General features: G+C 31.7%; 5 protein-coding genes across 5 annotated transcripts in view; 3 read left to right on the top strand and 2 right to left on the bottom strand.

The window, feature by feature from the left end:
- The first annotated feature begins 324 nt into the window (after nt 1-324).
- On the top strand, nt 325-3,610 carry LOC101507726 (uncharacterized). The gene is made up of 2 exons (XM_004501994.4): nt 325-524; nt 2,056-3,610. The coding sequence occupies exon 2, from the start codon at nt 2,168-2,170 to the stop codon at nt 3,116-3,118; it is 951 nt and encodes a 316-aa protein (XP_004502051.1). The 5' UTR covers nt 325-524; nt 2,056-2,167; the 3' UTR covers nt 3,119-3,610.
- A 1,092-nt stretch (nt 3,611-4,702) lies between these two features.
- Nucleotides 4,703-8,785, bottom strand: LOC101507416 (amine oxidase [copper-containing] gamma 2-like). The gene is made up of 4 exons (XM_004501993.4): nt 7,312-8,785; nt 6,802-6,915; nt 5,833-6,380; nt 4,703-5,168 (listed from the first exon to the last, which is right to left on the bottom strand). The coding sequence occupies exons 1-4, from the start codon at nt 8,644-8,646 to the stop codon at nt 4,958-4,960; spliced, it is 2,208 nt and encodes a 735-aa protein (XP_004502050.1). The 5' UTR covers nt 8,647-8,785; the 3' UTR covers nt 4,703-4,957.
- A 3,277-nt stretch (nt 8,786-12,062) lies between these two features.
- On the top strand, nt 12,063-14,454 carry LOC101507095 (clathrin coat assembly protein AP180). The gene has a single exon (XM_012716279.3). The coding sequence runs from the start codon at nt 12,215-12,217 to the stop codon at nt 14,402-14,404; it is 2,190 nt and encodes a 729-aa protein (XP_012571733.1). The 5' UTR covers nt 12,063-12,214; the 3' UTR covers nt 14,405-14,454.
- A 903-nt stretch (nt 14,455-15,357) lies between these two features.
- Nucleotides 15,358-17,914, top strand: LOC101506757 (vacuolar protein sorting-associated protein 29-like). The gene is made up of 4 exons (XM_004501991.4): nt 15,358-15,495; nt 16,024-16,195; nt 16,687-16,824; nt 17,427-17,914. The coding sequence occupies exons 2-4, from the start codon at nt 16,064-16,066 to the stop codon at nt 17,727-17,729; spliced, it is 573 nt and encodes a 190-aa protein (XP_004502048.1). The 5' UTR covers nt 15,358-15,495; nt 16,024-16,063; the 3' UTR covers nt 17,730-17,914.
- Nucleotides 17,915-23,141: 5,227 nt separating this feature from the next.
- The window catches only part of LOC101506431 (glucan endo-1,3-beta-glucosidase 11), a 2,243-nt gene continuing 857 nt past the window's right edge, over nt 23,142-24,527 (bottom strand). Inside the window, exons 2-3 of the mRNA XM_004501990.4 lie at nt 24,477-24,527; nt 23,142-24,395 (exon numbers count right to left, since the gene is read on the bottom strand). Of these exons, the coding sequence (XP_004502047.1) occupies nt 23,398-24,395; nt 24,477-24,527 (1,049 nt within the window). The 3' untranslated portion in view covers nt 23,142-23,397. The remainder of the gene's footprint in view (nt 24,396-24,476) is intronic.

Genomic DNA, 24,527 nt, shown 5'->3' with positions numbered 1-24,527 from the left:
ATTATTTATTAAATAATTTTTATAATAAAAAATAATTTTTAAAATAAATATATAATATTTTCATAATATTATATATTTTTTAAAATATAATCTATTAGAATTGATTAAATAAATTTATAATCTATTATATTTATAAAATTCTTAAATTTTAAAAAATAGAGAAATTAAAAATTATATTTAACTCAAAAGAATTAAAAAAAATTGCACGCTGAAGCAGAACCACGTAAAGTTTGCAACAGAACCACCTGACGGAGACCGTTTCTCATATTGTACTAACACTCTTTTTTCCTCATTATTACTATTCCTCCATTCAACGCGCGACGTGCCGTTTAGGGTCTTCATCTGCTCTCTGGAAACGAAGGCGTTGATTCGGTTCACTTCCTTCTCGTATCGTTCCCTCTCTCGTTGTATCTAAAGTCACATATAATTTTTTATTCATACATAAAGAAAAACCCTAAGATTGGTCCTGCTATTTCAGCCCAAAGAGTCTCTGTGATTACTCGTTCTACTAATTGACGAACCAGGTAATGGCTAATTTCTCCGCCTTTTTACTCTGTTCCTATGATCAACATTCTTTACATTACCACAAAATCATCCTGCTTCATATGAATTTTGTGTGTGTTTATTTTATAAGTAAATCACAATACTTGATGATTATGAAAAACTGATACCGACACGTACACCATATTGATATCGACACCCTAACACCGATCATAATTTGAGAAAATGAATTATTTGAATGTAATCAACGTGTCTGTGTCAGACACTAAGATATGCTTTTGATCAGAAGTGTGGGTGCTATATAAGTTATGGTGCTGATTAGTTAGTTAATATTTTTGGTTGCCTGCTTATTGGTTTTGTTCATGTGTGTTACAAGAGGATGACGTACTGAATTTCAATTTGATGCCTGAAAGTTGAAACTAAGTGATATTTGTTTTCATTTTGATGTGATATTCGCGGTGGTGGAGCGGCTGCTACACTGAATACAATGGATTCAACACAAATGATTTCCTATACATTATGTTTAAAACTCAGGAACAACTAAAAAAACTGGAGACTTATTTATCAGTAATACTCAAAATGACAGAATGTTTCTACATTATGAATGATTACTATTTTTAAGTGAATGTTTTGTTGTTGAATTCTTGTGTACAAGTTTTCTTTATAACTAGAGTAATTTTGGAATGAAGAATCAATCTCTACCATGTTTCATTTCATTAATGAATAATGCAAATAAGCTGTTTGATGAAAAACGTGGTTGGTTTTAGTTTGCTGTTAAAGTGTCATTGCAAGGAAATTCTAGATTTTTGCTTGTTCTCTTCACTTGTGTGCCTGGGGAATAAGGGGCCCAACTGGGGACACTTTTGGGTAGACATTTCACTTGGATCATTTTCTTTTGCTATACTCTTTAATGTGCGGTTGTTTGGGTGCTGTTTTAGGCTTCTTATTATGACATTTTTAAAAGTTATAAGGTTCATGTAAGGCTATTGATATTTTAATCTTTGATGTGGAATGCCATTGGGTTCGAGGTTTGGATTCACTGGTTGAGTATATAGATTGTTGAAATAAAAGAAATATAGAAGCAAAACAGACTGTGCTAAGAGAGATGTGAGAAGAAAGTAAGTATAGTGTTTTATGAATTTGGGGAAGGAAATATTGATGGGATGAAAATTGACACTGAAGTCGGATCATGAGGTCATGAACATGCAGAAATATCGAGGAACAAAAATTATAGTTTTTTGCTTCGTAGATATAAATTACTTGGATAGCAAACTGAAAATGCCTTCTGACATCTCTTCAATAAGAACAAAGTATATAGCTCTTTTTAACGAATCTGGCTCACTATCATACTGGTCATGTTTGAAATTTTGGTCCCAGCATAATTTTCTGTAGATTGCTCTCTTTTCTTTAATTTTTATTACACTTTTATAAACAGTTGGTATATATTCTATGTCTTTGGCAATCTGTTTCTAACTTTTAGTTTCTAACTTTTTTACATGCCCATCCATCTTCAATGTTCCGTGCTTGTAATTATCACCGATTTCTTGATGGCAGGAAAGGAGCTGGTATGCATCTTTTCTTACATATCAGAGACAGATCCTGGCTCTAGGGGTTTTGCATAGGGTTTTCAGTTATATCTTTCTTCTTCTTGCCTTTCATTCTGCCCATGAACCCTATGCAAAAGAGAAGCACCATCAAGGCCCCATCAAAGCTAGCCCGAAGGGAAAAAAGCAAAAGGAAGAGGAACCTAGGAGTAAAAGATGTTCAAGTAGCAGAAACCCCATCAGAGTTCTCATTTGCTATAGCCAAAACTGCAGTTTCTCAGATCTGCCAGTCAGTTGGCTACAAAAGATCCAAATGTGACGCTCTTGAAGCCTTAACTAATGTTGCCACAAAATATCTTGAAGCCATTGGAAGATCAGCTGCCTCTTTTGCTACTGCATCCAATCGCACCGACTCCAACCTCTTTGACCTCATCAACGGCATTCATGATCTGTGTTCTGTTCGAGGATTTCCCGGTGGTTCAAAAACGCACACAAGTAACCTGCTGAGTTCTGGAGCTCTAAAAGATATTGTGAATTTTGTCAGCCTCTCTAAAGAAGTACCATTTTCTAAACTGATTCCACCGAAAGATGCTTGTGCAAGTCAAAATCCAGAAATAACCATTGATTCTGACACATCAATATATGGCGTTAAGAATGCAAAAATACAAGGTTTGCATATACCAAGATGGCTCCCAGATTTTCCTAGGGAAAGCTTATATAAAAAATGTGACCAAGTTTTGGTTAAGGAGAGGAAATGTGGTGAAAAATTGTGGGAACATTCGCTTGCCACGGAAGATTGCAGTGGCAATGTGGAGGAAAACAGCGGCATGTTAAAGAGCGATGGCATTCTTGAAAAAGAAGTGAAAGACACGAGGATGGCATTGGCAAAGGGAAGAGAAAGGGTGAAGTTCAAAATTGGAAGAGAGCAAGAGAAGCAGATTCGGTTGGGTATGAATATGATGAATGGTGTTTGTAAAGGAAGGAAGCGAGTGTGTTGGAGTCATTACAAATTAAATGACTGTATGATTGATGAAAATGAAGATGAAAGGAGTGCCCTAAAGAGAGAGAGATAGCATGATTGTAATGGAAGTGACGTTGTAATTGTTCTGGAGACTGTTTTTCATGGATTACTCAGTATATGAAAAGGGGAGATTGATGCGAAAAAATTGAGAATTTGGTCTCTCATTGTTAGCATTTTTTCTGCAGGATGGAGCCTATGGTTGAAAGTCCAACCTGTGCCACCTAATCTTTGTACTTCGGGTTCATCTATAAGTCTTGGCTTGGTTCCCCTATTTTTGAGAGTTCTGTTATCAGAGCATAGGTGCGGTTCTGACTGAGATTATTATAGCTTAATGTTGGCACGTATAATCGGTTATATCTTTCAAAGAAAATGACTTGCTTGAAAGTTCTTTTGGAAAACAGTAACGAAGCAATGAGTGGTTTGTCTTGGATATAAAAAATATAGGAAATGCAGATATGTGTGCAGTTTGGGCAAATTTAATTAAGGGCTTCAACAAGCATGTTATTTTTTATTTCTGAAAAAAAATAAACACTTGTTATAGTTAGTGTTCATGGTTATTATAAAAAAGTAAACGTTTATGGACAAGTTATTTTTAGAATTGAAGATGAAATAAGGCTAAATTATCTTCACATATAAGTTATTTTTATGAATTATTATGGAGAATTTGCTGAAATAAATTAAAGATAACTTATAAATAAGGTCATAATTTTTTATTTTTTTTATAAATGCACTGCAACACACAAATATTTGTGACATAAGATAAATAAACTCAAGCAAGTTGAAAATAAACTATTCCAAACACTCAATATGTTATACAATTATGCTGTGGTTTGCCTGTATTTTTGTATGTGTACCATGCCAAATTGCCACTCATCAAATCTAAAACATTTACCACAATGCAACTTAATCTTCTTATTAACGAGGAACTCCAACTAAATATTGTTATATTTGCATAAGCTGAAACTAAATTTAAACTAACTTTTAATAGCGTCAAAAGCATCATCTGTTGTATCTTATCTTTCTTAGCACTCTGGAGATTAGACCCTAGCTGTGGAGGAGCATTTCACATGGAAGTTAATTTATCAATGCTAGGAGGGAAGTATGAAAAGTCTGGCCCTTGTTGAGGAATAATTTTTTTGACATGACACAGTGGGATACTCATTGGATGTAACGGCAATGAATTAGCACTGATTAATATTTGGAAGTAGTACTTCCTAGCAAAATCATTTTTTAGTTTGTCTTTGGAGACACCGATGAAGAGCTCACACCTCAAGGTACATAGTTAGTCGTTACCATGATAAATAATTTTTATTTATTTTTTACTGTGAAATGAGTTATTTGTAAACTGAAAAAAAAAATCAATTGTTGATATTTAAGTACTTAGGCCATCCACGATGGAGATTTCTTCCCTTAATGAGCACCATGCCTTATAAGCATTTAAGTACACTTATAATTAGATTATATATGTACTTGTAATATTTGTTTGTAAATAAAAATATACATGTAATAATTACCATTTAAATTGAGTTATTCAATTTAGAGTATTCATATATCTTTTTATTGTGAAGATAACTTCTTTTAGAGTTTATTTGCATTATCTTATCTGGGATACTGTAATTATTTTCATGCCCAACAGTACAACAAAAGTAGAATCTTGACATTTATTATGTCTCTATTGGGGAATTAATATACTTCCACTAGACCAACTCCTGATTTGTTTATTTGGCGTGTACAAGACACGAATAACACAACTTGCACAAGACAGTGAAGTTTAGAAATTAGATTCTCTACAACTATTGCATCATATGCCATTACTAATTATTTAAATCTATGAGTTTCGTCATCATTCATATAAATATAAATAGTTAGACTAAAAACAACAGATAGAATCTCAAGCGGAATCTTGTGCCTTGCAAACAGGCAAATCATCTTTGAAATTGGGAGGCATTCTTAGGATTGGATTTCTTTCAAAGAAATTGACAGGCTTCAAGTCAAAACTTGAAGATACAGTAGGCATGATAGGGTAGTCCTCTTGACATGGTACGTGATGGAACCCCACTGTGTACCACAACACAATGTCCTTATTCTCAATTGGACGATCCCTGCACATTAAATTATCATCAATTTCAGACATGTCAATATTTAATTGATGTGTTCACAATTCATTCCAGGCAGCAAATTCAACTACATAGACACATTAAATGGTTGTCGCTCTGGAGAGATTATTTTTATGATGAATATACAATGTCATTATATAAAAGTTTTACATGTGCATCCAATGGTGTGTTGCCACATTATTTAATAAGTATGACAAGTCATGTGTATTTGTAAAACTTTCAGAATTTGATCTCATAACTGACACATCACTAGGCACCAAATTCTTCTTACCAACCATAAGACAGTACTAGGCCGAGCAGAACCAGGCCAAAAATCCAAAACAAACCATGCCAAATCAAATAAGCCAGACAAAACACAACTGGGGCAAGCCAAACTGGACTGATTCACATTGGACCAAAGCACACCGAACCAGACTGACTCGAACCAAACCAAACTAGACTAGACTAAGTCAAATCAAACCGAATCAAACTGGACTATACCTGGTCGGGCTGAACCAGACCTAACTTATGGTATTGTCTTACTTTATAAATGACCAAATAGCTAGAGAGATTATTTTTAGGATTTGATCCACACATCACAAGGAAACAATCTGGTGGGTGCCCTAAGGCTCGCCCTAACAAAGGTAAAATTATGAAAATAATCTCTAACCTGTTGGACCAGACTTGAAGAGTATCATCGCCTTGGCTCTGGTAAACAAGCAAGCCACCAGCCCATTGCTCACTCTTGTTGTAAGGAGTGACCCATATTTGGTTGTTTGTAAAAGCTGCTCTCTTTTGTGGGGGATCTTCAGGATCAAGTAAGCTAGCTGCTGTGGCACCCGGAACCAATTTGTACCCAACAGGGTTCCCCACTTTTGTTTTCTTCAACGAGTTTACCACATGAAATTCAGATGGGTCATAGAGTTGAAGCTTTATTTGAGCATCTTTTTCTGTCTTAGCAACTTTTCTCACAGCTTTCAGGTAGCTCTTTCTTGGTGACTCTCCTGGAGAGGTCTCTTGTCTCTTGATATTTACCTTTACAAATGAATTGTCTGAGCCATCAACGTCCATGTCAAGGTAATATGTGATAAAATGGTCATGGATTACACCAATAATGTTTTCACTCAAAAGGGTTCCATAGAGATATTCTTGGTCTGGTACTTGGTTCATGTTCTCATAGGTTGTTCCTTTCACCATCAAGATACCACTTAGTCCAACCTGCATCAGAAGGAAAAAAAAAAAATTTGATATTAGCTTAAATTATTAAATACAATGAGACAACATGTAGCATCAATCTAGAAAAATTTGTACAACCTCTTAACGTAAACCATCAATCTATAGTGCAACTTGTCCATTATAATTTATACTTGAAAATGCAGTGCAGTATACACAGGACAAAGCATTGAAGAACTCTAGTGCATACTGGTTTGCACTAGACTATAATAAACATTAAATGTCACATAGATTTGGTGTATTAAATACTATTTATGTTATTGTATTGCATCTCGATGATTAGTTTATTGTACACACTCCAAAACTATGTACTAGTTTCCTCTCTACAGAGGTTATTACTGGGAGTATCAATCTCAGCACTATTTCCTAAACAAAAAACTAAATCAATTGAATTTACATCACTAACCTTGGATCTGATTAGTCCATCGGTTTGAAATTCCCAATCCATAATATAGTCATAGTTTGCTACTGCTGCTGCCATTCTAACCACCAGTGTTACTTTTGGCCTCACTTCTGTAACCTGCCACAATAGTATAAACCCAAAATAAGTAATCCAACTATAAAAATGAAATCCATATAACATCTAGAATATGAATTAAGGTCCTCTAAAAATAAGACATTCACCTAGAGAGAAAAATGAAGAGTTATACTTATATACCTATTGAAATTTAATGATTGAGATTTAAACAAATTCAAAATTTGTTACTGACCATTTATATGATTACAGTCCCAATTGCTGGTTTTTCAACTGTTTGCCATAACTCTTTACTTTTTCCTTTTAAATAAATCTTTAAATTAAATCAAAAGGAGTCTAAATTCTTAGAATAAAGCAGAGAAAAATTATTAACATTCCTAGTTTGACGAATCCATAATTAGACACTAGCAGTAATTTAGTCACGAGTAACGAAATCCTTACCCTCATGTCAGTGATGGGACACTCGGCATGTCGCCAAGCAATGTCACCAGCATAACTCTCAAAAATGCAAATCATGTTTGGTTGTATAAAGGGTGTTCCATCAGCAGATGCAAACACTCCATCCATGTAGTATGCATTCCTTGGACAATCATTCAAAGGGTCTAAAGGCATTGCCTGCAACCCAAATCCATATTCACCAGCATCCATGTATGTCTTAAAATACCATCCATCAGTAGGGTCCATATAAGGCACAAAAAGTTCCGATGTGAACCCTTTGTAGATAACACTTCTCAACTCTGATGTATCTGGATCTCTCACCTTAGCTTGAGAAATGATTATTCCAGCTCTAGGGTCAGGTTTCAGATGAAATTCCCAGTTAGCCCATTTCACTATATGTCCATCAACTGTAAAGCTTGGACCCTTTGGTTGTTCCAAGGATATTGGATTTATCAGCTTCAACTCTTTATTGAGCTTCTGAACGGAGTAACGGTAATCAGTGTCGACACCATTTGCAATAGGAATGTTTTGGCCATTATCTGTAATGGAAACGACCTCTTTTTTATCCATATCAACTAATACAGTGACACCTTCTATTGGTTTCATGTAGAAGTTAACAGAGCCTTTTCTTGAATAACACTGCACCTTAATCAACCTTATATTCTCTTCCACTGGTGTTCCATACCACCCTGAAGAGAGTGGAAGGCATACAAGGTCTGCTAAGTCGACGCCGTGTTTAGTGATTGTGTTATTGAACTCATTGTTCTTCAATGGAACATCAAGTACACTCATCATTTCCTCAATGGTCATGGTAGGGTATCCAGCAGCTGGACTTGTTTCATGGTTAGTTATCTGATTTGTGTTAAGGTCAACGGTGAGAGTGTGAGTGACACCTTTCACAAGTGCAACGATTGAAGCTTTCCTAGGAAGTAATGGTTGACCCTTTTTCCATTTGAGAACAAGTTCTTTGTCTGGTTCTTCTAGGACAAGGGAATTGAGAGTGTAACTGTTTGAGGACTTAAAGAGAGGGTGTGTGGATAGGACAGCGCGAACCTCATTGAACTCTTGGATGGTTAGAGGGTCTAGAGGGTGGCGAGGAACATCAAATTCGTGTTTCAGTTGTTGGTGGTGATTGGAGAATGTTGTTGGTTTGTTGATTGGATTGGGGTCTGATGAAGAAGAGTGGAAACGGTTCTTTGAGGTGCACCATCCAGAGTAAATGTTGCAGTTTAGAGCTTCTTTGTTAGTGAGTGATAATAATGGAAGGTGAAACCAGGTAACAAGTAAAACTAGTGTTATACCAAAGGAAAGAAGAACCAACAAGTTTCTAGCATCCATGGATATTACTCTCTCAACTAGTGAATTTGTGTGGAAATTTAGAGAGGGTGTATAGTGTGTAGTACTGTGTATTATATAGTGTCGAATAATACACAGGATGAAAGTTTGACGTGAATATATATTGTCAGAGGTTTATAAGAATGAGACAGAAAACTATGGTTATGGCTGAATTTGAAAAATGGAAAAGGAGTCCCACCACTTCAAGTATATGAGATAGTACAATATGGGACTTGGTCATGTGAATCCTGCATAGATAAATGAAAGTTGCATAGTTTAATTAGTTGGCTAAATACCAATATATGAAAGTTGCATAGTTTAATGTACAAGCCATGGTTTTGTGTAATTTTCAGGTAAACCAAATAAGAAACAAAGAACTCTGCATACAGATACATACTCCTAAGTCCCAACTAGTCCTTTTAACAACCAAACACAATTATTAAATGGATTTTCAATAAATGGTACAATAAAAAAGCAAAATTTCATTTATTTTTCTTGCATATATAAGCACAAGTCAAACATTTTTCTTGTTCCCTAGATAAGCCTCAAACCGAATAGAGCATCATAGTTTAACAGGTCATGAAAGAACATATGCATAACATCATCTTCAAAAGTTCAAGACAAATCATTCTAAACTCCTAATTAATAACCCTTTATTCTAAATTCAAAATAAAAAAAAAAAACTCTCGGATACTTACTGTCTTTTTTCTATCCCGCTTCAGCTGCACCATGGAATGAAGCACCACCTCTGAAATTTAAAGGTGCAAAATCCTCACATATTTTTTAGTCTTATTTAAAGGGCTTTATCTCTATTATTGCAAAGAAGAGTCCAAGATTAAGTGAAAAAGTGGGGTGGAGGTGATACTGATAATGAGTTATATAGTATGGACACTTCTGTTTGAACGCATGTTTGGTATCTGACACGCTTTTTATAGATGATGGATGTGAGGTGTGAAGAAGTCTTTGATGATATAGTTGTGGTGAGAGACAAAATATATGGTAAGCAAAGCAACATTTGATAGAGACATTGTTTACGACGTTAGCATTGGCAGTATACGACATTGAACCAGTGAGTGTTCAACATCTTAAATGCACAAACTCCATTATTTTCTTACAATATATACAAATATATAAATGATCCGTCCGAAATTATCTTTCCTTTGGTTTGGTAACTTGGGGTCCACTCATCTAATTATTTATGGCAGTGCTGACACGGATGAGTGAAAGGTGCATGTGTGTGCAAAGATGACTATGATTCACTTGTCTTGCTATTAGTTTAAAAATTAAATAAAATAAAAATCTCAAGATGTTGTTATCTGTTACTATGAGTGTTGGCCTGATAGGATTTTCTTTCAATATTAATATATTGAAACAAATATATCAAAACAAATTCCATCATTCAATAGATAGAATGACGTGACACTTCTATAATTAATTTATTTCTTATTTCTTATTTTTTATTTTACTTAATTTTTATCTATATTTCTATAATTAAAAAATTAACAATAAAAAATATAATTTTTATTACAAATTTGATTAATTATAATTTATTTTTTAATTCATTGTGTATATAAATACATCAAAATATTTTAATTTCATAAATTACCATAAAATATATAAAAATATTATCATCACATATTAAAAATCAATAATTAAACTTATCCAAAAATAATGCAATGAAATTTAAATTAAAATAAAAAAATATTGAAACATAGTCATTTAAATTAGCAAATATTTGAAAAAAAAAAGCAGCCAAAAATATTTTTAAAAAATAAAAATGTTAAATTATGCATTAAATATTTTCAAAGTAATATGCAATTTGTGTCCATTTTTTTCTTATTAGTACTCGTATACATATTTTATTCCTCTAATACAAAAGAAAATATTTAATCAAAATTAGAGCATAATTTCAATTAACAGAAAAAATAATCAAAATCAATTAGTGATGTTTTATCATTCACAATATTATTTTGTATTTTTGTCGTAAAAAATAGTACTTTGAATTTGTTCATTATATACACTATTCAAAAATGATAATTAAATCAAAATATTTTTGAAATAAACATGTGTCATAACACCTCTAAGTGGAAATGAGACATGAAACATAAAATATAAGAAATAGTAGTTCATTCAATTAGTTAAAAAAGAATAAAAAAATAATAGAACCCAAGATAAAAAGTAAAATAAAAATAAAAATAATGATAATATAAAAATCAATGCTTTTAAATATATCTCAAATAAATGTTTGCAAAATATACATTCTATTTTTTATAGGAATAAATTATTTTATAATGATTGACTGTTTAAAATAAAACATATATATAACAATCACTCGTATTTTTTTAATAATATTTTTAGAGTAAAAATCACTCATATTTTATTTTAATCTTTTTAATTGTGTATACAAACAATCATTCATATTTTTTTAATCATATATTTTAGAGTGAAAGTCACTCTTTTTATTACAAATTTTTTGTGTTTCCATTCCATTTATTCGTTTGTTATATGACCATTATTCTCATAAATTAAGAAACATACAAATGCTGATTTTTTTTTTCTTTCTAATCGGATTGATATAGTTATACATCATAAATATCACCTTCAATTTTTTAAAAAAAATTTACATTGAAATAAAATTTTACAAATTACATTCGCACAACACACGAGTTATATTTTGATTTTTATTAAAAGTCCAACGACGATCTTTACCTACATTAATATGAAAAAAAAAAAATATCACATTCTAATATACACTTGAGTATATCAAATGTCATGTAATTTACCAATGGAATATTAGTAAATAATTGAGGCCAATAGAATATGAGTGATCAAATATTTCTTTTCAAGGTAAACAAATTTCATTCAGGATAAAGACGATACAACCACATTAAAAAAAATATGTTTTTAATTATTTTTTATCCACAGTTTAAAAGTAGCACTAATAAAATTTATATAAAATATTAATCTCAATGATCAAATTAATTTCTTTTAATTATAATCAATGGTCAAGAAAAAGAAAGTAGGATCTTTCAATCACATAATTACATAGCATTTTTTGTCTTATGTAGACACAAGTTTGGTGTGAAATTTAATTTATTTGTCTAATAACAATTTGGACTTTTTTGCAAAATATTAATTGACATTTGTTTTTGTATTTGACGAAAATGAATTGACATGTGTTATTCTATGCGTTGTTTGATTTAAAAACTGTTTAATTGCAATATGAAACCATTAAAATTAGTACTAACTTTAAAAGCATAATTAGTCAACCAATTAGAAAAACACTCTGGTCATGTGCACACATTTTCTCTCCCACCTTTTACTCTCCACCATCCAATTCCACAAACTAAAAATATAACAAATTCAACCTTCATTCTCTTTCTTCTATGTCTCTCATCCTCACAAATATTGTTCTCAAACAACATTGTCAATTTTGAACAACTTTAACTTTTCTTACAACAAAATTCATGCATGCATGCATGCATGTGCCTAGTACTGATCATTCATCAATAGGAAATACACAACAAAAAACATAGCTAGTAATTGAATTGAATATAATTTTGTGATCACAATGCCAAGCAAACTAAGGAAAGCAATTGGAGCAGTCAAAGACCAAACAAGCATTAGCCTAGCAAAGGTAACAAATGCAGCAAATCTTGAGGTAACAATTCTCAAAGCCACAACACATGACAAAAATCCAATTGAAGAACGTTATGTGAATGAAATTGTTAACATAGTATCATCAAACAAAGCCTATGCTGCTGCATGTGCACAATGCATCGGCAAACGAATCGGCAAGACGCGAAATTGGGTTGTTGCACTCAAATCTCTCATCATTGTCCTTAGAATATTCCAAGATGGTGATCCATATTTTCCTAGAGAAGTTTTCCATGCAATGAAAAGGGGTGCAAAAATTCTCAACCTTTCAAGTTTCAAAGATGACTCAAATTCTAGTCCTTGGGATTACACTGCATTTATCAGAACATTTGCTTTGTACCTTGATGAACGTTTAGATTGTTTCTTAACAGGAAAACTTCAAAGGAGATTCACCTATAATAACAGTAACTTTCAGGACAAGAATCAAAGGAACAAGCTTTCCAATGAGCCTGGTATTGGAGAAATGAAACCAACATTGATTATTAACAGAATCATTTATTGGCAAAAGTTGTTGGATAGAGCTATTGGAACAAGACCAACAGGTTCAGCTAAGAACAATCGTTTGGTTCAGATTTCTCTCTATGCTGTTGTGCAAGAAAGTTTTGATCTTTACAAAGATATCTCTGATGGTCTAGCTGTTGTTTTAGACAATTTCTTCAATTTGCCACTTTCAGCTTGTGTTACTGCATTCAATGCTTGTGTTAAATCATATAAACAATTTGATGAGTTATCTGCATTCTATTCTTTTTGTGCAAGCATTGGTGTTGGTAGGTCTTATGAATATCCAAGTGTTCAAAAAGTTTCTGAAGAGCTTATGGAAACATTACAAGCTTTTTTGAAGGATCAAGCTTCTTTCCATGCAAATAATAGTTCTAAACACTTCATTCTTTCATCACAAAAGAATTCTAATGCAGGTTCAAGTTCATCTCAAGATGAAGGTATTGAGAGGTGTGGAACACTTGAAAGTTTTTTTGAGAGTAGTTCTTTTAGATCTCAATGTACTTCATTAGAAGATCTCATGAGTGCTACTGATGCTGCTGGTAGTTCGCGCGGTTCGATGGAACAGGATATGTATTCTGAGCAATCTGATCAAGATGATGATGATGATGATGAGAAATCATCACAATATGATGAGTTTGCTAGTGCTAATTGTTCTGGTTCTGCTAGATCAATGACTAATGGTCAAACTTCAAGGTCAAGTTTTGATGTTATAAGTGTTGATGATATGCATCAGCATCAAGATCAAGTGCAACAAAATCAAGCAAATGAATATGAGAAACAGAACACAAAAGGGGGTTCTAATGATAGCTCCAAAGATTGTTGGGAAATAGTATTGGCAAAGACAGTAACAACAAATGAAACATCACCTCATAAATTGGATAATGGATATGACCCTTTTGTCAATTTATTTGATCAAGCTATAGTACCTCAACAAAAATACAATCCATTCCTTGAAGACATTGGAAATTTAGCTCCTGTCACCACCAATACTAGTTTTGATGATGTTTTTGATCTATCAGTAGCACCAGCCTTTAATGTTCATGATCCTCTTGCATCAACATTCTCTAACCAAAGTTCTAATTCCATAACAAATTTGGATTTAATTTTTGGTGACATGAATTCACATGAAACAACAGTGGCACCAACTTTTCATACTCAAACATCTGATATGATGATTGTGGCACCAAGCTTTCAGGCACAACATTCTTATAAGGATGTTTCAACTTCAACACCAACTTTTCAAGTGCATAATTCAAATGTTAATGCAATAGTAGAAGTACCAACTTATACTGTTGAAAATCCTAACACTAGTATTGTTCCCTTTCATTCACATAATAGTTTTAACAATTCAACAGTGGCACCAACATTTCATTCATATAGTAGTTTTAACAATTCAACAGTGGCACCAACATTTAGTGCAAAGGGTGGAAATGAAACAACATTGGCAACACAAATAGAAGATGATGATCCATTTGGGCCATGGCCTAGTGCAACCACCAATGATCAAACGTCTAATGTGTCAATGCAAGAGCAAACTTTGTTGCGGCTTCAACAACTGTGGTTGGAACAACAAAACAAGATTATAGCAAAACATATGACTTGAAAAAAATTTGGATATGTTTGAGCATTGAAATTTTGTATAAAAGTGTTTGAGCATTGAAATAAACTTGTGTTTTTATTTATTTTTTCACCTCTTTTCTTATTCTCTAATTTTGTGTTATTTCATTGTCTATTTCCTAGTTTTTTTGTTTGTTTCCTTCCATGACAAATTTGTACAGGTTTTTTCTTTGACAAAATAATAAATAATGATAATGTAAAAGTTAATCAACATTAGTCTAACCAAAGAGATCAACCTTGAACTATGGTGTAGAGTCTTGGAGAAGTACTTAGTTTCTAAGATATGATTAACCACAATTCACATTCCCATTGAATGAGCCATATATGTTTTATGGTTTAAACAACCATTTTGATAGTTTTAAGTTAACATATCATTATAGATCAGAAATTATGATCTTAATGTACCAAATAAGCAAATAAAAGTTGTGCATTAGTCTAATTAGAATATACAAATATGATTAAATTTTATTAATTAGTTTTTGGTCGTCCAAGATATATCTGTTGAAAATCATAGACTAATTCTTCAAAGTACAAAGATCTATTTAACAAAGTGACTTCTCTTAAAAAATATTTTTATATACATAGTTAAAGATCAAACTCATAACCATATATTTAAATGATTGGTTTAACTTATATTATTTGTCACATATACTACCATTTCAATCGTGGAATTTAAGAACATAAATTAGATAATAATTTTGATTTAAGAACATAAAAGTTGATTTGCAATTTCTTTTTGCGTAAAATTTTGATTATTTTTGTTTTTTATATCTGAAAATCTGGATTAGTTAAGAAAAATGAAATGTTGTAAATTTAGACATTTTATTTTTTTTAAATAAATGTTATTTTTTTTAATTTAATTTTAAAAGTGACACTCTTATTCTAAAAAAAGTTTAATTCTCTAAAAAAAAAAAAAAAAGACTTTCTTTTCATGAATCTGCTTCCAAGTCAGTTTTTCTGTTTGATCCTCACTAACTAACTCTTCTCTTTTGATTCCGCTTCCCATCTCAGTCGCCGTTGCCACTACTCATCGCCAAGGTGGCGGGTAGTCTCCACACACACATTCGCCTTCATCAGGTTCAATCTTTATTTTTTCTATATAATATAATTGTTTTAATCTTTGAAAAATTTGTTTTAATAATCTTGCTTGGGATTGATTTTCTCTCTCTGAATGCTTTTTTATTATCATTCGGAAAGGGATTGATGCGATCACTGAACAAACAAGTTTTTTGTTGTTGTTTACTTTGGGGATCGCGAGTGGTCAATTGACCTATTTGTTTCGATTTAGCGGATTCATGTGATTTTTCGTATTTGGCGTATATTGAGTAGTGCAATTCTCCAACTTCAATTTCGATTTTGTTTTCCACTGCTCTTAGTTTGAAGATTCAATTATAGAACAAAAAATTTCGTCAATAGTCAGCAGTTTCTTCCATACTTGATTGGAAAATGCAATTCAACTTTTGTTTGAATCTGATAACAATATTAAAACACGTGTATTCATATTTAGTATAATTAGACATAATTACATAGATTTTGCTAGACAAATTCTTTTGCGAAGTTACTATTACTAACACCATGTTGATGGTTGATACTTTGTTTCTTCAGGTTCCCTAATCGGCGTGTTTTCAGATTTTGATTGGTGAGGATGGTGCTGGTGTTGGCTTTGGGGGATTTACATGTGCCCCACAGAGCACCTGATATCCCTGCTAAGTTCAAATCCATGCTTGTCCCTGGAAAGATCCAGCATATTATCTGCACTGGAAATTTATGTATTAAAGTATGTGTAATTTAAAGATTTTCTGTTTTACAGAAACAAGTAATACTGATCGAAGTTGATTGTTTCTGTGTTACTTAATATGGAATATAATCGATTTCATCTTGTATCTATTTTAATCTTTTTCATTCATGTATTTAAACTATAGCTTAGTGCAAATATAATACTTATTTCCCTTCATCTATCTCTTACCTTTCAAAACTTTCTTCCAAACATAGGGTAAATTTCCTTTGTTGGTTCTTTGTTTAGTTCGGTTCTCTTTCAGTTATGCTAACTGCAAGCAAACAAACTTTAAGAGGGTTTCAAATATTTTCTTAAATGGTATGACGGAATCACTCTTAATGTAATGATTTTTGTAGTACTAAGAATTGCATTTCTTTATCGAGTTGTATGATGTGGAATTAGGCGAGATTTTTTGTGGTATTTGAATTGGGTAAATATTTTAATTTTAATGCTTGGATTCCTAAGCTAAATTTTATGTGAATTATGTTCAGGAAGTTCATGACTACTTGAAGACTCTTTGTCCAGACTTGCATATAACTCGTGGTGAGTATGATGATGAGACGAGATATCCAGAGACTAAAACACTAACCATTGGTCAGTTTAAGCTTGGACTTTGCCATGGTCATCAGGTTTGATTTTCATTTTGACTCGTTGACATTCTTTCTTCACTTCATCTATACTAGATATTTTCGGGTATGAATAATGTTGAGGGTTCCACATTAGATGTGATAGAGCTTGTAAAAGTGTTTATAAATGAAAGACATTTCCTACAAGCCGATTTTGTGTGATTGAGTTAAGCCCAACCCAAATTCTAAGAGACAAATTGCCAGTTTAGAATTTTACTGCCTATTAGTAATGTACTTTAAATTTTCTTGATCGAAGTTATAGACATAAGGCAGAAGAAAAAACAAATTTCAGAGAAGAATATGAAGTCCTTCCTATAGCTTACTTACCTTGCAACACCTTGAACAGATGAACCTAAGTTGGATGATTTATTTCATTTTAGCACTTTACGTTGCCCATGATTGTGTTCAATTAGTGCCTCCATACCTTTTTCCTTGATGGTGTTTTCGACATTTTATTAGATAGATAGATATAGAACAATTTAAATTTGTTTCCACTTAACCATTTTTCACCAGTGATAAGGTTTTTAATTGACTGCTTTGAAGTCCCAAATTTCTTCATCATTATATATTGCTACTAGATGATAGCGTTTTTATTACTTTTGAAGGTTATTCCATGGGGAGACCTAGATTCACTAGCAATGCTGCAGAGGCAGCTTGATGTAGACATCCTTGTGACAGGTCACACACATCAGTTTACAGCATACAAACATGAGGGTGGTGTGGTTATAAATCCAGGTTCTGCAACTGGTGCCTATAGCAGCATCACATATGATGTAAACCCAAGTTTTGTCCTCATGGACATCGATGGTCTGCGTGTTGTTGTCTATGTATATGAACTTATTGATGGAGAGGTTAAGGTTGACAAGATAGATTTCAAGAAAACATCCTCAAGCCAATCTGCTCACTGAACTTGGTCTTTAGTCTAGAATTCTTGTTTTTTGTATTTTCCTTCAAACTTTGTAAGAAGGTTCTGGTTTTAATTTGAACAGTTGTATTTTGGGCATATCATAGGTTTACAGGATTCATTTTATTTGATGAATATATAAACTGTGCAAAACATATATACTAGTAACAGATAAGCTGTTTTGCTTAATGTGTTCCTTCTTTTCCTTTTATGTGGAATCGGGATGATATAATTTAGTTAATCTGTCTTCTTCTCCATATCTTCTTGCTGTTATTGATAATGATAGGGAAGATAATTCACGTCTTTTTCAAAATTTACATCATTAGACCGGTAAGAGTTCTCAAATGTTTCTTCAGCCTTAACAGCTCTACGAAGGAAGGTAGATCATAAGATGGATTATCCAATAGTTGGAAACCAGAAAGGATAAAAAGAACATTGTTAACCATATTGCTAAAATAGATTTAGATTCAATCGGTTAGTCATTAGACATGATATATGATATAATATCATATTTTCATTTGATCCATATGACAAATCTAACATAGTGAAAAAAGCTTTAGCTGATATTTTTATGGTTGAGTAAACAACTCACATGAAAAAATATAACCTATTTTGATTACAATAATCTAAATTTAGTCTATTTAAAATAGACTAAAAAAATTCAAATGTTATTTATTTTGATTTGAGGGTCTAAATTCAATGTACCTAAATTTGATGATTTTTGTAAGGTAAATCTTAAAATACACATTCGAAAACACTAGAAATGGACGATGTTCTTGATTTATTTATGTATTCTTTAAAGTTTAAAAGAAATCATATTTATAGTCCAAAATATTTATTTATACACTTAAATTTTATAACATTCAATCTTTATACCAAAAAGATAAATTATTATTAATATTTTAATTTCATCACTATGGAATTTCAATCTTAACATGTTTACCACTATCACTCGTTGCAGGGGAAAATCTTTCATAATAGTAAACAAGGACTCGGTTTAAGCATGCTAATATTGATGTCATACATTTTCTTCTACTAATATATACAACAAAAGAAGTCCTAACCTTGTAGTAAATTAATTAAATAATTAAGGGATCGAAGAGAATTTTACTTGAAAAATAGTGACTTAAAAGAAGACATTGTTGGTGTACAAAGAAGCCAAGCTGATAGAAAACCGCATATAGAATCAAATTTGACAAAGATATGTGGTACCTCGATTGAATACAGTTCTATTCTTAAAGCTTAGGATTGAAAATCATCACGCAGACACTTGAAAAACACAAACTTCAATATTTCATATATAAACAAAAAGGTAGAAATGTATACAAGTGATGGGGAGACTAAAAGAATAACGACTCTTTTAATTTATTTTAGAAATAGACCTTTTAGACATATTTTGTTAATTTATTTGACTGCACTTTTATTGTGTGGTTGATGTAGTTATCTCAGTGTATGTGTGCATCAAATTATATAAAGCATTATATAGTGTGATGATAGGAGTAAATAAAGAAAATAATGTTCTAATTTTAATTTGTAGTTAATTTTCTAATTTCCATAGTTTTAATAATCTCAATAGAAAAGAGTCTAACAACAAGGTTGTGACTCAGTGATGCCACAACAAAGTGTTTATTGCCTCTCAGTGTTTCATTACACATGACATTGAAGCTTTGCTTTGTTCACCAACAAAATCTAAAAGAAAATATATATTCTTCTTTCTCTTTTTTGAGAAAAGTAAATCAATAATGATTTGAAATGCATGAATGTGAAATGAAGAAATTAAGCATATCTGTGAATTTGGTGAATTTGGGGATTGTGAATCGATACTCGGATCTGTGGTGTTTAGAACGAACTAATAAAATAAAATCTCATAATTATTATAATTGTTATTTCTGTGTATTTTACAAAAATATTAATAATATATTTATTATAATTAATATTATTTAAATAATTATTTGTTATAGAAAGCAATGTAAAACTATTTAATATATAATTAACATTATTTGAAGAATTATTTGTCATATAAATTAATGTAAAATTATTTAATCTATCTTGTAAGATAATAAATCGCAAATAATTAAAATTTAGATACCAAAATAATAGTTGATCACAAAAGTACATTTAATTTCTATTTCATATTTAATTTTTTCAATATAAACAATAGTATTTGCAAATCCAATTTCTCTATATTATTCCAAGTATTTAATAAAATAATTTATTAGTTCTAAATCTATATCAATACACATTTTTTAACAATATTAAATGGTCAGTAAATGTTTGTACCATGAGAACTTTTTGAACTGATAATGTAACACAGCGAAAATAAAAATATTAGAGAAATAAAACACGAAAATATATTAAAGAGACAAAAAGATTGTAAAATTTAATTTTCTAATATAACAAATATATATATTTTTAATACTTTTAATTTTTTTAACCCTAATTAATATATATATATATCAAGGATTGATGTAGAATCTTGTATGTCATTATTCTAGTGCTACGATCAATTCGAGTGCTATTGGGCCACATCTTTCTATATGTTTTAAAAGTGGAAAAATCACTAGGGGGTGTGTAAAATAAATGTTTAATTGAATAGTATTGTATTAAAAAAAATTAAATTAATTAAATGATTCATGAATTGAATCATATTTTAAAATAATGTAGTTAATTAAATTTAATTCAAAAATTAGTTTAATTATTTTTAAAAAAACTTAACTTCAATTAAGATATGTTTTTAGAAAAATTTTAAAATTTGTTTTCCTTAAAAGAATATATAGAAAATATCTATAAAAGAATTAAAAAAATCAAAAAGAAAAATTTAAATCATTTTTTTCTTGAGAATTTTTTGAAAAAAGAATCAAAAATATTTTTTTCTTGAAAAGTATTCAAAAAAAATTTTACATATACTTTTCTTGAAAAAAATCAATATTTTTTTGTCAAAAAAATTTTGAAATTCTTTTTCCAAAAAAAAAAAGTTATCAACAAATTTTTGACATCTATTTTACTTACAAATTAATAAAAAATCAAAATTTTTTGTAAAAAAAATTTAAGAAATTTTTATCCCGAAGAACTAGTTTGAAATTGATTTTAACTAAAAACTTGTTCAAAATATTAAATTGATTTATATTTATAAATCAGTCATATTGGTTCATAACTGAACTTGATTTAAAAGTGATTTTCAAGAATTCAACCAAACCATTAATGTGGTCCAATAAAATTTAATATTTTTGTACCATAAATACCCCTACTCCTCACATGATTTTAGCTATTTATTATTGTGTTAGTTGTTACTTTTCGGTTTTCAATTGGATGTGAATAATAACACCAAAATCCATAACTAATTAAATGTGGCTAGGGATGTGAACTTATTCTTAGGGACAAAAGAAGATTATACTTTCTAGAAAATGTTTATATTCTAATCTCTTTAAGCTTATCATTGTCCAACTTATTTTCTAACTTGTGATCTTAAGTGTATCAATTTTAAAAAATAAGTCATTTACATTTATGATCATATGAAGATTTTACACATATTAATATGTCATCTCAAGAGAAGATAATGCTACTTTTAGTCTAAACATACGAAACAATTTGAATAATAAAAAGGACGATTATTTGAGAAAAATACTGATAAAAGAGGCTGGTGCAAATATTATAGGATAAACAACACAAAAGAGATGATGGATTTTTGTTCTCTATTCATCCGCGCACATGGGAAAATGAGTAAAAGTACCAAAGTACAAACAGTGATATCCTTAACTTGTAAGTTGTAAGGCAAGCCACTTCAATTTGTTAGGAAAATGAAAAGCCAAAAAACACAAGACATATCAGAATTAATGAAAGTTTCATCCTCCTACAACTTATATCCGAGGATATACTGCATCACTCATCCTCCTAACATTATTATAACAAGGACAATTAACCGATATATTTGCAATTCTAAACAAAGACCATGAGCAATCATTTAAGTCTCCAACAGATATTTTGTACTTCTATTTATGTTTAAAGCACCATGATTTCTATAAATTCATATAATCTCATCCTTGAAAAATACAAGAAACATTGTACAAGCAAAAGATCAAAGTTGTGAAAAGCAATCTCATCCTAAGCATACTTTCTACTAATCTTAATTATATCTTTGGATCATCCTCTTAGAGAGTATATCATGATGCAAGAATCCACTCTTATCAAATCTCTAAAAATATTGTATATCCTCAAATTAATATTAACTTATTGATAGTTGTGTAAGATTTGTAAGACAAGAGGAGAAAATGTTTATGTAAGTCCGATGAGACTAAGAAAATGCACAGTGAAAAGAATACCTTCAGAGGATAAGTCTTTTGAGTCGTAGTGAAAACTCACAAGTAAGTAAGGGCTAGACGTAACCTATTTTGGATGAACCAATATAAATTTATGTGTCTCATTCTCTATTCTCTTTATTTTGTGGAACTCTCAGTTCTAAACATTTATCCTCTAACACTCATCTATTATCCTCACAAAAATATACTATTTTAAAAGAAAGGAAAAACTAAGAAAAGTAGAATATCTTTATTCAATTCACCCTTCTAATGATATTTTAGCTACTTCAATTATACTTAAACAACCTTATAAATAGACTTTCAGACCATGATAAGCTTTTAAAAAGTCATGTCCGACCTAAAAAATGACATACAACTAATAATTAGGTCAAACTCATGCTTCAAAATTTAAAACAAATCAATTCTATTTAACTAAAGTTTGACATGACTCGACCCATTTTTACCCCTATTTATCCTTGCAAGAACTGTCCTATTTGAGGTTCTGTGGGCGTATAATTTTTTCTGGCAAAGACGGGGGAATGCGAGAGAAAGTTCCTTCAAGAAAAGTTTTGGAACGGGGGACAAGGATCATACCCTCTGCCACGTGGGGACCCTGTTCCCCAACAGTTTACTAAACTAAAATTTTATATGTATAAATTCTAAGTTTTTTATGTTAAATTTATTTGTCTTTTCATATAATATGTATATAAATTTATTCTATAAGTGATTTTTATTATTGTCATAAAACACTTGAGCTTTTATTTAATTATTTAGTCCTTTGTGCTATGTGGTAGAGGTACGTTAGAAATCGTTTGGTTGTTGTTTTGTAACAATTAATCAATTAAATTGCTTTGTTAATCAGTTAATTAATTGAGTTAATTGATTATTTTTGTATTTTTGGGAATTGCTACCACCAATGGTTTTGAAGTCTTTTTGTTGTGCTTAGCCTCTTTTGTAAGGAAAGAAAAAGTAATAGTAGTTAATAGACTCATGATATTTAATCAAATAAATAAACAAACTTTAATGCCTAATGGTCGACTACTAAATTTTAAGAATAATTCATCTGTTTTTAGGCAGACACGCAGAAATTTTAAGAATAAATCATCAATTATGTCCCAGAATGAATCACAAAATATATCTGCACAATGAAATTTAGGTTACAAACAAATTTAATTTCACAAGATAATTAAACTAACAATATCTTCCTAGGTGACACCCACAATTATTAATTAATTGATACAATTCAGAACCAAGTGATCACAGAGAAAACTATGTATGAACTACGAATAAATGACCATGACCCTAGCTAGTCTCACTCCTTCAACAACTTGTAATCATCCATATCCAGATACCCTTAATGTGCATTTATATAATCTTTCAGTATCCCTTCATCGCCGCCACCGTGAACGGAACGTCATAAACCTTCTTCATATCAGGATAAAATAGTCCAAAATGCCTCTCCGAGGTGGGTCCCACTTTCCCATTCTCATTGAAAAGCGCGAACAAATAAACGGTTAGATTCGCGTTTGGCCGCAAGGGGGTCCCACCGTTACTTAAAATCTTTTTAACAAGGTTACCGTTGTACGCAGCAGCGTTCTGTGGGGACGCACCCACCTCATAACTATCACCTTCCGAAGGCCAACCCGTTTCACTCACAACGATCCTAACGTCGTCGTATTTGAGAGCAGAAAGCGCGGCAAAAACGGCGTCGATTTGCGCGTCGAAGATATTGAAATACTTTAACCCGTTACCCGGATCCACACTACCCGGGTTTTCACGAAACAAAGCGTAGTCTAAAGATATGACGTCAGCGTTCGACACGTAAGCAAAAAAAGGATACACGTTTACCATTAAAAACGACGCCGTTTCGCGGAGGAAACTCAACATCGGTTTTATAACTGGTTCTATAAGTTCGGGTCGGAACGACCCGGTTGAAGATGGATATGAAGATCCGAGAGCGGTGAGTGCGATTGGGGAAGAGACTTTGATGAAGTTGTGGAGATTGTTCTTTACCAGTGCTTTGTGAATGTTTTTCATGGCGGGAACGAGGTAGTTGGTGGTGTTGTGTGGATCGACGAAGACTTCGTTGCCGACTGCAATGGTTTCGATGAGTGTGTGAGGGTAGTAAACGACGACGTTTTTGTGGAGCCATGAGAGGGCGAAGGAGAGTTTCTTGGCTGCGAAAAAAAGTTTTTCGTTGGGGAGATTGACGGTTACTTTGATTCCGGATCCGGATAAAGCCCATAAAACAGCCGGGTCGGTATCGTATAGTTTGACCCGGTCAATGCCTTGTGATTTTAGAAGGTTAACGACTTTGACTGCTGAGGGAAGGTTGTTGGCAATGCGACCATAGTTGACCCCAATGTAGCTACCATCTGTAATGTAACAAATAACAAGTAAATTAGTAACAATAATGTAAAGGGTGATGAAGAAGAGAAAGTGAAAGCATTAGTTACCAGCAACAATTAGTAGTGGAAGTGAGAGGTAGGAAAAGAGAATGGAAAGAG

Source organism: Cicer arietinum, chromosome 5 (assembly GCF_000331145.2).
Source record: "Cicer arietinum cultivar CDC Frontier isolate Library 1 chromosome 5, Cicar.CDCFrontier_v2.0, whole genome shotgun sequence".
In the NCBI taxonomy this organism is placed as follows: domain Eukaryota; kingdom Viridiplantae; phylum Streptophyta; class Magnoliopsida; order Fabales; family Fabaceae; genus Cicer; species Cicer arietinum.
Note: the sequence above shows the minus strand (reverse complement) of the source record. Positions and strands in the feature narration are given on the sequence as shown.

Bases quoted from the DNA above. Each gene is read 5' to 3' on its own strand.
- LOC101507726 (XM_004501994.4), top strand. From the start codon at position 2,168: ATGAACCCTATGCAAAAGAGAAGCACCATCAAGGCCCCATCAAAGCTA.
- LOC101507416 (XM_004501993.4), bottom strand. From the start codon at position 8,646: ATGGATGCTAGAAACTTGTTGGTTCTTCTTTCCTTTGGTATAACACTA. The intron at 6,916-7,311 runs GTAAGGATTTCG...CTATTGTGGCAG, and splicing joins GTCCCATCACTGACATGAGG to GTTACAGAAGTGAGGCCAAA. The intron at 6,381-6,801 runs GTTAGTGATGTA...CTTCTGATGCAG, and splicing joins ATGGACTAATCAGATCCAAG to GTTGGACTAAGTGGTATCTT.
- LOC101507095 (XM_012716279.3), top strand. From the start codon at position 12,215: ATGCCAAGCAAACTAAGGAAAGCAATTGGAGCAGTCAAAGACCAAACA.
- LOC101506757 (XM_004501991.4), top strand. From the start codon at position 16,064: ATGGTGCTGGTGTTGGCTTTGGGGGATTTACATGTGCCCCACAGAGCA. The intron at 16,196-16,686 runs GTATGTGTAATT...AATTATGTTCAG, and splicing joins CTGGAAATTTATGTATTAAA to GAAGTTCATGACTACTTGAA. The intron at 16,825-17,426 runs GTTTGATTTTCA...TTACTTTTGAAG, and splicing joins GACTTTGCCATGGTCATCAG to GTTATTCCATGGGGAGACCT.